The 14,900-nt window shown below is 33.9% G+C and overlaps 1 protein-coding gene across 3 annotated transcripts in view; it reads left to right on the plus strand.

Moving 5' to 3' along the window:
- LOC107442809 (very long chain fatty acid elongase 7) overlaps window positions 1-14,900 on the plus strand; it is a 62,477-nt gene that overhangs the window by 40,109 nt on the left and 7,468 nt on the right. For 2 of the 3 annotated variants that reach the window (XR_015435908.1, XM_043056063.3), the window contains exon 7: window positions 2,196-2,332. Coding sequence is in view for 1 of the 3 variants with exons in the window: in XM_043056063.3 (XP_042911997.1) it covers window positions 2,196-2,332 (137 nt within the window). In the remaining 2 variants the exon portion in view is untranslated. Of the gene's footprint in view, window positions 1-2,195; window positions 2,333-6,182; window positions 6,341-14,900 lie in introns of all 3 variants that reach the window. The other variant, XR_015435909.1, reaches the window with a different exon arrangement.

Consider the following 14,900-nt stretch of genomic DNA (forward strand, 5'->3'; position numbering starts at 1 on the left):
GTGCATCAATATCATACATAAAATCAAAATAATGATTTCTCGTATTTTTGATAACGGCATATCAAGAATACGAGAAATCATCAATTGTTGGAATAGTGGGCATGAATTTAATTTCGACAATGCCAAAATTATTTCCAGTTACAACAGCTCATCTTGACGCCCTGGAATTTTGTTTTATTCATATGAACTCTGATTCCCATTTTAACGAAAGCTCCTCACCAATTCTCCATGGCACGTGCAAAAGCATTTTACTCTGATTTCCCCCTCTCGGTCACTGCGATTTTTCGCGTTGCGTTCTGCTTTTCATCTTTTTTCCCCCTCGGCTATTGAGACTTTTTCTGGTTTTTTTTTCTCTCCTTTATTTTTCCTTTTTTGACAACTTTACTTTTTATTTTATTTCAAATCACTTTTGTTTCTTCTCATTCGCACCTGATAAGTCTTGAAAATGGGTGCCTATCTTTGAGCACTTGAAACATATCGAATGTTGTTTTCAATTGGCAATTTTTTGTTGTTGCAGTGAATGAAGCTTTCAATCATGTTGGTGTTTATTTTTGTTTTGAAATCAAATTTCTCTTGAAATTTTCAAAATCCCATGTTGTTTCATTAAATAGTTTAAGAATTGCAACAGTGAGAAGCATATGTTCGGTGAAAATATCCTGAAATAGTGGTTACGGTGGCAATAATATTTTTTTTAATTGAGACGAAAAAATATTTCAACAAATTAAAAGTTCAACTTTTGTGTTGCTCACGCAGTAGTAGAAATGTTTATGCACTTAAAAATTGAGATAAGTTTCTGCAGTATGTAATTACAATTGATAATTTTAGTAATTATTTTTTTTAGCTTTCTGACAGCGCTCATCTATATTAGTAACTAAACTGTATTCACTGTTACACTTTTTGAATTTTTCTTTATCATAAAATCTGGTCTTGTCTAGTGAAACTGGCTCTTTTGTATTCGGAGATAAGAGCTCCATTAAAAATGATTAAAAAATAGGCTTTTTAATAACGAGGAGCGGATTAGATTTGTTAAGGAAAATTGTGGAATGGATTTCTGAAACATTGTATTTATCATCGCTATTTAAAAAAGTTAAATAAAGTTGGAATCTTGACTAATTTTATTTGTTTATTCTCAAAAAAAAAAGTTGTTGTTGTTGATTTACGTCGCACTAGAGCTGCACAATGGGCTATTGGCGACGGTCTGGGAAACATCCCTGAGGATGATCCGAAAACATGCCATCACAATTTTGATCCTCTGCAGAGGGGATGGCACCCCCGCTTCGGTAGCCCAACGACCTGCGCGCGAAGTCGAGCACTTTACGGTAGCACAGTTTAACGAGGACCAATACCGCACACCCTCGGTCCCTACGCAGACTGATCCAAGTGGGTCACCCACCCGCACACTGACCGCAGCCAGTGATGCTTGACTTCGGTGATCTGATGAGAACCGTGTCTTAACGATCAGTCCACTGCGGGACAAAAAAGGAATTTAATAAATATGTCTAGTGGCTAGGGGAAATTTTTCGACTACAGAAAATCTTTGTGGGGTCACAGCCACCACCGTGACTTTCCATCCCTTGACCTGCCCACCAATTCGTATGCAATGACACTTTCTAATCAATACATTGGCTATAACTAATTAAAAAAATGTTTATTATTAGCTTTATATTTAATGTAAATAAATAATTTAAAGATGGCTTACAAATATTAGGGATAATGTATAAGATATAGTAAGAAAAATATCTTTATCATTTTTTATCTGCAATTTTTCGTGAAGCAAAAAATGTTAAAAAGGCATATTTACGTATTCTATAATGTTAACACGTAAGTTAATGTATTACGTTTTTTAGTTTAACTTATTAAAATTTTGAAAATAATTAGTAAAGCTAACATGTAATTACCAATTACTGTTCTTGCAAATGAATAAATGAAACATTCTCAGAAAGAAATATGAATCTGCAGATAACTTATTTTATATGATAGCTTTAGAAATATAACTTGGAAATTAAAATTTAATGAATATTTAATACTTGTTTTGCTGTGAGACACCGTTACGCGCCTCGATACATAGGCATTCTAAAGAATATCTTAGTATTTTACATTTTAACAACAAGGCAAAAATTGAAAATTTCAATGATGTTTTAAAAAAGAAATTTTATACTGGAATGATAATATAAATATGTTTTAATTCCTTTCAGCGTACTACGCCTTCGTTGCATGCGGTATTAACTTGTCAATTCATGTCGTAATGTATTTATATTACGGATTAGCTGCCTTCGGTCCTCACATGCGAAAGTATTTATGGTGGAAAAAGTATTTAACTCTCCTGCAGATAGTGAGTAGACATACCTTTATTTTAATTTCAAAAACAAGTAATATATAAAATAAAGATTTAAAGTCAATTCCGACTTAAGTCAAAAAGAAATTTTTTTAAATTTTAGTTTAGTATTAAATAATTAAAAAATTTTCGCCCAGATAAAACTAAAATTAATTAATTAAATTTAATTAATGAATTAATATTTGAAAAAAACTGTATCGAGAGTCATCCACTACAAGTTTAAAAAAATGTATTTGAACTTGAGGGAATGAATAAAAAGTAGTTAATTAACGATTGGAAATTTGAACAAGATATATAAATATATATAGGGAAAGTGTGAACTAATTGCAGGAATTGAGGAAAAAAAAAGCACGTGGTATCAGACAGCTATAAAAGTATAAATTTGGTGACGTGGACAACACCTGCTACCACGTAATTTTCTTTATTGAATTTATCTGACGCAGCGAATATAAAATAATTAAATATTTAAATGTGCGCAATAAACTATTGTTTGTTCAAATAGTTTAAAATGATCATTGATATTATCTTTAAAATGTGGGAAGAACTGAATCTCTTATAGTAACATTTAAAACAATGACTAACGCTTAACTAATCAGAAAATTCAATTTCGTTTTTCGCTCATCCCTATTTAATTAATGAATTAATATTTGAAAAAAACTGTATTAATATCGAGAGTCATCCACTACAAATTTAAAAAAAATGTATTTGAACTTGAGGGAATGAATAAAAAGTAGTCAATTAACGATTGGGAATTTGAACAAGATATATAAATATATATAGGGAAAGTGTGAACTAATTGCAGGAATTGAGGAGAAAAAAAGCACGTGGTATCAGACAGCTATAAAAGTATAAATTTGGTGACGTGGACAACACCTGCTACCACGTAATTTTCTTTATTGAATTTATCTGACGCAGCGAATATAAAATAATTAAATATTTAAATGTGCGCAATAAACTATTGTTTGTTCAAATAGTTTAAAATGATCATTGATATTATCTTTAAAATGTGGGAAGAACTGAATCTCTTATACTAACATTTAAAACAATGACTAACGCTTAACTAATCAGAAAATTCAATTTCGTTTTTCGCTCATCCCTATTTAATTAATGAATTAATATTTGAAAAAAACTGTATTAACATCGAGAGTCATCCACTACAAATTTAAAAAAAATGTATTTGAACTTGAGGGAATGAATAAAAAGTAGTTAATTAAAGATTGGGAATTTGAACAAGATATATAAATATATATAGGGAAAGTGTGAACTAATTGCTGTACTGATAAAAGTTAATTTACAGTTTCTTTTTTTTTAAATTTATTTTTGTGCCAATAGGTGGCAGCATGAGTCTTAAAACTTATAATAATGACAGTAAAAATAAACCTTTTTTCTGAACTTTTAATATTTTTATATAAATGTAATAATTAAGTTTTATTGTTAAATGTTATAATTTTAACTAAGAATAGATTAATATAAACCTTTAATTTAATATATTTCACTTTTGGTCGTAAGTTTAATTTGTACTTTTGTAATACTGTATGGTGGCAACACACTGGGTTGGATGATAAAATTGATGTTTTCAAAGGAATGCTGTTGATGTTCACGAGCTGAGGAGATGGTTGAAAAGCTCCTGGAAAAATTGTTGATTATCCCAATGAAGTGATAAAATCCTTTTTAGAGTAGTGTAATCCGTGCCTATGGTAAGGCATATTGGCATGTTATGTGAGTGAATAACTTAACCCGAATGTATGCTACATGAGTTAGTGCTGGTGAGAAAAAACTCACGTGTAGTGGCCACACGTGGCCTGGCATTATAGTGGTAGTTTTTCATCTACCAAGCCTAATGGCTAAGAGTTGAGGAGGTGATATGATAAGTGCATAATCTCCAAGCAGTAATGTTAATATGGTATGGTATCGTATATAAGGGGCAAGATGTTAGCCCGTGGTAATCACTGATGTGCAGTTTGCTTGTTTGATGCTAGTCCCCTCGGACAACTTTTTTTCATATGTATTCGTAATGAATGTGTTATTTTTCGTAATTTTTAAAAATGTTTTTTAATCAAGTCCCTTAAGGACTTAATCCTTTTTTGAAGTAATTTAATAAACCCAGTTATTTAATCTAATACCTTAGATAGTATTTATTTTCTTGTTGTGTGATGAGGGTGTTAATTTTTACTTTGCAGGTAAACAGGTAAGGTATCCCATGCTGGAGAATCGGGGGATCATTAATAATTAACTTAGGAAAGGGAAGAAATACACAACGCGATGTTTAAATGTAGGGGAATAACTATACTAAACGGTACAAATGGTGCCGTGACCTCTAGCATGGCTTAACCTTACTTGTTTATTTATTTATTTGTATGTTAATAAGACAATTATTTTAATTTATGGTAATGGTATTAGTCAGGTAGTAATTTGCATTTTAAAGTTGGTGTTGATTATGATTTATTTGATATATTTAGTGCAGCTACTTGTGTTTTACTAATATAATTTATTATATATTTATCTTATGCATTTTTAATCGTACATTACGATGGATAAAGATAAGACAGCAGTAGCTGGGGTGTTTGTTCCACAAACACTTAATGTAATGCATATTTCCTTGTTACCAACTTTTAGAGGGGAAGGGGGCATTGCTTTGTCTGAATGTTTAGAAAGGATAGAAGATGCAGCATCCCAATTTGGGTGGTCAGAAAGTGACAAAAGATTTGTGTTAAGGGACAGATTATATGGGGAGGCCAGGGAGCTGTTAAATGAAAATAGGGATGAAGCAAATACGTATGATAGTATGGTAAAAGTTTTGAGGAAAAATTATATAAGGCATACCTCACTTAATGTTAGCCTCTTTGATTTTTTGAATTTCAAACAACCAATGAATATGCCGGTGGAGCGTTTTATAGCTCAAGCTACTTTAAAAAGTAAAGCGTTAAATTTTGGGGAAGTAGGTAAGGAAGCGGCAGAGGTTCAACGCAAACATATGCTTTTAAATATGTTAAAGAGCAACATTAAGCCGGAAACCTTAAGAGGGGTATTAGCTAGAGATCCACAGGATGTGGCGGAGTTAAAAAGGGTGGCTGTGTTGGAAGAAAACGCGATAAAGATGACAGCCAGTGTTTTGAATCCCTTTGCCCAACCGTTTAATGGTCAAGCAGAAGTGCAGAGACAAGAGGAGGTATATGCAGGGGAATCTACCCATAATTTAGCCGAAATATGCGACAAATTAACGGCACGAGTTATATCATTAACCGAAAAGGTAGATCAGTTGCAAAAATCACAAATGAGTTACCAAAGTTTTAAGAAGGAGAAGAAAAAAATAAAATGTTACAGGTGTAATATAGAGGGCCACATTGCCAGAAATTGTCGGGCTAAGTTAGAAAATAAAGGTTTAAACTGAAAAGGGGCTCCAGGATAGCACAGCCTCAGGAGAGTGACCCCATGACAGTGCATGAAATTTTCATAAATGAGTCAGGTAATTTACCTACAATAAGGGTAGGGTTAGGTGATAAACAAAATGTTGCTTTAATTGATACTGGGGCATCTATAAATGTAATTGAGGAGAAATATATTCCAGAGGGGGGCAATAAATTTAAATGTAACATTAAAATTAGAACAATTTCAAACAAATTGATAAACATTCAGGAGCAAGTAAAGTTAAAATTTATGATTAACAATAGTGAATATTTAGCAAATTTTTATATAACACCAGTTCCTATTTCAGATAAATTTCAAATTATCCTAGGTCAACCATTTTTACAAAACAATAAGTGTATATTAAATTTTAAAGAGAATTGTATGATATCGAATGATCAAAAAATTAAATTTTTTAATGTTAATATCATTTCTGTTACAGTTGTGGAGAATTTGAATTCTAATACTTATGGTTATGTAAACAAAAAGAAGGTTTTGCCTGCATATTCTGAGTGCATGGTTAGAGTCCAGATTAAAAGTCGTTTAAGTACATCTCTGATTTTGGCTGAGGCTTACAACCCAGAAGAACGACAATATGTGGTAGGTAGGTCTGTTCATAATAACAATGATAGAATTTTGGTGAAAATTATTAACCCCACAGATAGAGATATTAATTTGAATAAGTTAACTAAAATAGTAGATATTTCACCAGTATTAAATCAAGAGCAAGTTAAAGAAATTTATCAGTTTGAAGAATGTGATATAGGGGAAATTCCAGAGTCAGATTTAAATTGGGAGGAAACTTTTAAAATTGATCATTTAGATATAGTAAATCAGAAGAAGTTATTAGAATTTTTAGAAAAAAATAAAGCCGTATTTGCAGCATCAGTACTTGACCTACCTGGTTGTGATGTAGTTAAACATAAAATTGATTTAATTGATGATAAACCTGTTAAAAAACGACCATATAGGGTTCCTTATCACTTGCGGGAGGAAATGGATAAACAATTGAACATTTTAATTGAGGCAAAAATTTTAGAACCTTAAGTTTCAAGCTTTGCTGCACCAGTTATGTTAGTTAAGAAAGCTTCAGGGGATTTTAGACTGGTAACAGATTGTAGAGGCTTAAATACAAAAGTGATCCCTGATACATACCCGATACCAAACATTTCTGAAGCCATTGATAATCTGGCAAGTGGGAGGGTATATTCGAGTTTAGATTTAATGAATGGGTTTTTACAGCAGATTGTCGTTGAGGAGGATAGGCACAAATTGGCTGTAACAACTCACAAAGGACTGTTTCAATATACTCGAACTCCTTTTGGATTAAGAACAAGTGCAAACTCATTTCAAAGACTTATGTCCTTGGTGTTATCAGGGCTAGACCCACTTAGTGTGGGGGTTTACATTGATGATATCATCATTTGCAGTGATACCATTGATAACCATTTTCCTAAATTACAGAATGTTTTTGATAGATTAATCCAAAATAACTTAAAGGTAAAACCATCTAAATGTACTTTCCTAACTGATACAATTAAATATTTAGGCTTTATTATTAGTAAAGGGCAGGTATATCCTGAAAGGAAAAATGTTGAGGTAATTAATAACTTTAAAATTCCAAAAAATAAGACTGATGTCCAATCCTTCTTAGGTTGCATTAATTACTATAGAAAATTTATTCCAGAAATTAGTAAAAGATCAGTTCACCTTACTAACTTAACTAAAGATAAGAGTAATTTTAAGTGGTCAAAAGAAGCTGAATTAGAATTTAATGATTTAAAAAATGCTTTAGTTCAAGAGCCATGTTTGTCTTTACCCGACATGAGCAAATCTTTTCATTTATATACTGATGCATCTAATCACTCTATCGGAGCTGTATTATCTCAGTTGGATAATGAGGGTTTTCCTAAGCCTGTTGCTTTTGGTAGCCGTAAACTAAAACCTGCTGAAACAAAATATTCTGTGACGGAAAGAGAGGCTCTAGCATTTGTTTTCTTTACAAATTATTATAGGCAGTATTTATTAGGCAAACGATTTTTTATTTACACAGATCATGCACCTTTAACTTCATCACTAAAATTTAAAGATTCGTTTAATCGAATTGCTAGGTGGACAGTATCTCTGTCAAATTTTGATTATGAAATAAAGTATTTAGCTGGTAAAAAGAATAGTATAGCAGACTTTATGTCTAGAAAAGTAGAAAACTCTGAAACGGTAAAAACTAATTTGTTTATGGGGGAAAAAATTGAAATTTTGAGTAATTTAGCAGATTGTACCATTGAGGAGTTAATTGAAAAACAGCAGTTAGATAACTTTTGTAAAGAAATAAAAAATAATCCAGATAAAGTAACTAAAAGTAAGAATATTCATTTTTTTGTTGATTCGGATGGAATAATTATGTGTGTTGATGTGAAATCTAATAAGGGTAAGGAGAAGATAGTGATACCTGTGAGTTTAACTAAGCATATTTTGGAAATCATGCACGATTCGAAAGTAGCATGTCATCCGGGTATAGGAAAAACTATTCATAAAATTACAAATTTATATTATTGGCTACAAATGGTAAAACATATTATTAATTGGATTAAATCATGTGAGAAATGTTGCGAAAGAAAGGCACATCAACCCAAAAATAAAGTTCCCTTTCAAAAAACTCCAATAGCTAATTATCCGTTTCAAAAGGTGTCATGTGATATTGTAGGGCCATTACCAACCTCCTTAAGAGGTAACAAATATATTGTAACGTTTATTGATTATTTTACGCGATATGTTGAGGCATTTCCGGTGCCAGTTGCAGATGGAGAGCACATTGCAGAAGCTCTTATGGAATTTATCTGTAGGCATGGGGTGCCCCAGACACTAATCACTGACAGAGGATTAAATTTATTGAGTCAGGCCATGAAGTGTGTATATGAATCCTTTGGGATTAAAAAGGTAGAAATTTTGGCTTATAGACCCAGCTCAAATGGTACTATAGAAAGATGGCATAGGTCACTGGGTAATGTTTTAAGTCAACTGGTTAATGAGAGGCATAATGATTGGGATCACCAATTGAGTTATGCATTGTTGGTATTACGCACGACATGTCATGACTCAACTAAATTTTCTCCTGCTTACCTTGTGTATGGTAGAGAATTAAACCTACCTAGAAAATTTTTGGATAGCCCACCACCCTTTTCTTATTCTGATGAACTTGATTTTGCTAACATTTTGCTAAAAAACTTTCATAAAGTTTATAAAGAGGTTAAAGAAAATTTAGATAAGGCTGCAGATGTTAGTATAAATCGTAGAAATAAGATTAGTAAACAGGTGTCTTTTAAAATTGACGATGTAGTTTATTGGTTTAATCCACGGGTTAAACCGGGATTATGCAAGAAATTCAATAAACCTAATTTGGGCCCATATAAGGTGGTGGAGGTCATCTCCCCTGTGGTTGTGCGAATCCAACATATTAATCAACCTAATAATAACAGGTTAGTGCACATCGAAGACATCAGTCGTATGGAAAAAAGGCTGGATTGTCTTAACACCGACGATGAGAATAATGAGATTTTGCAACCCGTTCCTACACAAAGTGAAGATATTTCTTCTTACCCTTACAATCCTAACAATTTGGGAGACAATGTAACAAACAACCAATATTTTGGAGAAATGCAACTTTTACCTACTAGGGGGAGATACAATTTAAGACCTAGACAAAATGGTAGAGTTAGACATAATTAAGTGTTTTATGAAAATGTATATATGCTCTTGTAAATAATTGTTCATTTAATCATGTTCTATGAATTGTTGCTGTTTCAAAATGAATTAAGGAGATATTTGATATTGCAAATTTAAGTGTTATGCTGATTGAAATTGCTTGTATTAGGCCACAGATAATTTGCTTACCTGTTAAGGCAGTAATAGATATCATGGACTTATAGTGTCAAGACTACTCCGAGATATTTCATGTTAGGCAACTTATAATGTTGTGATTCAAGAATTTGTTATTTTTGTGTATATAGCATGTGATTTGAATGATGATAATGTCACCGTGATGTTAAGACCCTCTTTTGGGGTACAAATGTGATTATAATGTGATATTGTCAGCTGTGGTTGTTTAGCGCGTATTATACTCAGGAATATTTTTGTGTTATTTGTATTGTTGTGGTATTTATTATATATGTTTTGTGCTAATTTTTGTCCTGACTGATACCAACACTTATGGTTATAATGTAATTTATTATAATGTAATAGTAATTATTATGCATGTTTTTGGTGCTAAATTTTGTCCTGGCTAGTACCATTACCTTGACACTTATGGTATAATGTAGTTTAATTGGGGGGGTTGATATTTGAGGATTTAAATTTTTTTTAACTCATGTTAAAATTTAAAGATAAATTTTTTTTTCTAAATGTTATTTAAGTTAATGAATGAGGGTTTGATTTATTTAAAAATTGAAGACATTAAATTTGATTTTTTTTGGTGAATTTGGTTTTCTACTTATCTCGGCGCCAAGTTAAGGTGATTACCTTATTCACAGCTGAGCTGAATTTTGATTACATTCAGGGGAAGTTGAAATTAATATTTCGTTGTGGTGCTTCTTGTGAAGTGAAATAAGTTTTAGCTTGGCTATTTTTTTTTTAGGTGAATTTAATTATTAGGTAATTTGTAAGTTTTATATAGGTAATTTTTGTTACTCTTTTTTGTAAATTTCTTTTTGTTAAAAACAAATTTCTTTTTGGGACGGGGGTATTTGTACTGATAAAAGTTAATTTACAGTTTCTTTTTTTTTAATTTATTTTTGTGCCAATAGGTGGCAGCATGAGTCTTAAAACTTATAATAATGACAGTAAAAATAAACCTTTTTTCTGAACTTTTAATATTTTTACATAAATGTAATAATTAAGTTTTATTGTTAAATGTTATAATTTTAACTAAGAATAGATTAATATAAACCTTTAATTTTATATATTTCACTTTTGGTCGTAAGTTTAATTTGTACTTTTGTAATACTGTATGGTGGCAACACACTGGGTTGGATGATAAAATTGATGTTTTCAAAGGAATGCTGTTGATGTTCACGAGCTGAGGAGATGGTTGAAAAGCTCCTGGAAAAATTGTTGATTATCCCAATGAAGTTGAGGAGACACGTGGAGGTTAACGCGACTCCTAAAATAAAAACATAATATTCAAATAGAGAGATGATCTAAAATGAGTAATTAAGTTGATTAAGAATAGAAACAATTAACAGAATGCCAGCCATAATTAAATAATAATAAATTTAATAAAAGGATAACAATTAAGGTTACAAGTTAAGTTCTAGATTAAACATCGTGGCGGACAGGTTGTCCCAGTAATATACACAGGCGTCGTCACAGACCGAACTGAGAAGAAAAACAGGTGCAGTTAGGTCTGCAATCGTGATTGTCCTTATCGCCAACTGGCGACGTAAGTTTGCCACATTTCGGCGTTTAGCTTGAAATTGGCTTAAAAGCAGCAGCCGCTGCATACTCCCTCCGCAGTGTAACGGTTAAAAATGGACATACCGTTGAGGTCTACGAATTGTTCTACCGGTACGAGTTGTGTTGGCTGGATCAATCGGTTTCACTGTCTCTGAGTTTTTTGCAGGAACGGTTGATTCAATCGACTCGACTGGAGAAGGATAAGTATGTTGATTAGTCTCTTTGGGCAGGAAAGCTGGTTTAAGCCTGTCTATGGAAATGGTATACTTTTTCCCCTTAAGTTCGATGTCGAAAAGTTTGTCACTTCTTTGCAGAACTCTATACGGACCATCGTATGGAGCTTGGAGTGGCTTTCTAACAGCGTCGTGTCTGACAAATACATGTGAGCAGTCCTTTAAATGGGGATGAACAAATATTGTTCTGTGTCCATGACGAGACATCGGGGCTGGTCTCACATTTTCGAAGTGGGATTGCAAGTCCAGGATGAGTTGATTTTGGGAAGCACTGGTCGGTGACGGAACGAAGAGTTCGCCAGGTAGTCTGAGAGGTCTTCCATAGACCAATTCGGCAGTTGTGGCTCCTAGATCCTCTTTAAAGACTGCACGGAAACCTAGTAGCAATGTAGGTAGAGCTGAAGACCACTGCTCGGTATTATAGGCCTTCAGGGCTGCCTTTAGTGGACGATGAAACTCCTCGATTAAGCCATTTCCCTGAGGATGATACGGAGAAGTCCTGATGCGTTTGATGCCTAGGAGTTGTGACAGGGCCACGAAAAGTGAGCTTTCGAACTGCCTGCCTTGGTCAGTAGTAACACGGACAGGACAGCCAAACCTGGAAATCCAATGAGTAAAAAAGGTCTTTGCAACTGTGTGTGCAGTTATGTCAGGAATAGGGACAGCCTCTGGCCACCGAGTAAATCTGTCGATCATAGTTAAACAATAGTAATTCCCGTTGGATGGTGGAAGAGGACCCACAAGATCCAGGTGTACATGCTCGAATCTTTGTGACTGGTCTAAAAAATCACTTACTGCAGATTTTGTGTGGCGAGTTACTTTTGATCTTTGGCATGGGACACATTGTCTAGCCCATTCTGCACAATCTTTACGTATGGACGGCCAAACAAATCTAGATCGCATCAATTTTGAGGAAGCGCGAATCCCAGGATGGGATAAATTATGTAAAGTAGTAAAAACTTTTTTACGAAATATTTCAGGAATGTATGGCCGGGCTGTGCCAGTTGATAAATCACAATAAATTGATTTACTACAATCAGGCAAGGTTATTGCTTTAAATTTTAAGACGTCGGAATTTGTCAATAAATCATTTAGTTCCTCGTCGGTTGTTTGTGCCTGTGCAATTTCGTTATAGTCGATTGTGTTGGGCATAGATATTGCTTCGATTCTCGATAGTGCGTCTGCCAAAACATTATCTGATCCTTTTATATGATGAATATCGGTCGTAAACTGAGATATGTAATCTAATTGTCTCGCTTGTCGCGGAGAGCAATTATCAGAGCGCTTTCGGAATGCAAAAGTTAGAGGCTTATGATCTGTGAAAAGAGAAAATTCTCGCGCTTCAAGCATATGTCTGAAATGTTTGATTGCCGCATAAGCTGCCAATAATTCTCTATCGTATGCGCTATAAATCTTTTCAGCTGGGGAAAGTTTTCGAGAGAAAAAAGCAAGTGGTTGTGCATCATTGTTAACTATTTGCGCTAAAGCCCCTCCTATTGCGAAATCCGACGCATCCACGTGTAAAATTAATTTGGCATTCGGTTTAGGGTGCGACAACAGCACAGCGTTTGCAATTAATTCCTTACACTGTTTAAAATCATTATTAGCTTGATCTGTCCATTCAAGTTTCGTTTTGTCTTTCTTTTTGGCTCCTTTTAAATACGCCGTCAAATGTATTTGATTTTGTGCTATATTCGGTAAAAATCTACGGAAAAAATTTAAAATTCCTAGAAATCTTTGAAGTTCATTAACGGTTTGAGGTTGGGGATAATTTAAAATTGGTTTGATTTTGTCGGGTAATGGTTTTGTACCATCTTGAGAAATAAGGTGTCCTAAAAATGAAATTTCAGGTACACCGAAAACACATTTGGAAGTTTGTATAGTTAATCCATACTTGTGCAAACGATCAAAAACCAAACGTACGTGTTTTCTATGCTTTTCTTCAGTTTCACTAAAAATTAAAATATCGTCGAGATAAACGTAGCAAAAGGAAAAATCACCAAGAATTTCATTCATAAATCTTTGGAACGTTTGAGCTGCTCCACAAAGACCGAAGTTCAGATAGGGAAACTCAAAAAGGCCAAATGGTGTACATACCGCGGTTTTCTGTACATGTTCCGGGTGCACTGGTATATGAAAATATGCTCTCACAATATCGAGTTTTGAGAAAATTTTCGCACCATAGAGAGAGTTTGAAAAGTCCTGTATGTGCGGGATTGGGTAACGATCCGGAGTTGTACACGCATTTAATCTGCGATAATCTCCTACAACACGAATACTACCGGAACTTTTCGGAACCACGTGGAGCGGAGAAGACCACGGTGACTTGGATGGTCGACAAATTCCCTGCTCCATCATGAATTGGAATTCTTTTTTAACGGATTCGTATAATCTAGGGTTTAATCGCCTAGGCTTACAATGAACGGGCGGTCCGGTGGTTTCTATATAATGCACAGTACTATGGTTAGAATCTTTTAGTTTTAATGACAATTTAGTTAAATCTGGGAATTCTTTTAACATTTTATGATACTCCGATTCTCCGGAGATGAGTTTAATTGAACTAATAGGTTTAGGTTGGGCAAACATACCCTGTATTTCTAACTTAGTTACACTGTCAACAAGTTTTCGACGTTTTAAATCAACTAAGAGGCCAAAATTCTCTAAAAAATCAGCACCTATAATGGGTGTTGGAATAGTTGCAATTAAAAAATGCCATTTAAAATTTCGTCGAATACCCAGATCAACATTGATTAATTTTGAGCCAAAAGTTTTAATTTTCGTGTTATTTGCAGCGTATAATTCCAAAGGCTCAGGTCTTAATTTTTTAGATACCTTAGGCGCGGGGATACAAGATACATCGGATCCAGAATCAACTAAAAATTTTAAATGAGAACGTTTGTCGTAAACATAAAGGCGACATGAGTTTTTGGCTATCGGGATTGCAGTCGCAGACACTTGTTTTTCGATAGCCGAATCTAGTTTTCCGGGTTTTTAGTTTGATTATAAGCACAAGGCTCTCTGCAATGTTTTGCACGAGCGCCAAATCTGTTATGGTAAAAGCAAAATTTTGGGTCGCCTCGCGATCTTGAAGGAGTTTGATGTCGGTAGGGAGATTTGTTATATCGTGATCGAGACTGATCTCTATTACGCTCGCGAGATAATCTCTTAACTTCTGCACTCAACGAAGCTATCTCGTTTCGCAAAACGCTTATTTCAGACGGAGGATTGCGCTGTGAGCTTTCCGTAGTGTGTTGCCCAATAGCAAATACGCCAGTTTCTGTCGGAGTCGTACGGACTTCTGAAATTTTGTCGGCCATTTTGGCTAAATTGTCCAAAGATTCAGAGCTAATTGATAAGATTGTTTGAATTTCTTGAGGCAGTCTCTGAAACCATAAAGTTTTCAAAAAATCATCGTTGACGCTTTTACCCCCTAATTCGCGCATTTTTCTCAATAAATGGGACGGCTTAACGTCTCCAAG

This window comes from Parasteatoda tepidariorum, chromosome 8 (assembly GCF_982258835.1).
Source record: "Parasteatoda tepidariorum strain Cologne lab strain chromosome 8, Ptep-v5.0, whole genome shotgun sequence".
Lineage (NCBI taxonomy): Eukaryota > Metazoa > Arthropoda > Arachnida > Araneae > Theridiidae > Parasteatoda > Parasteatoda tepidariorum.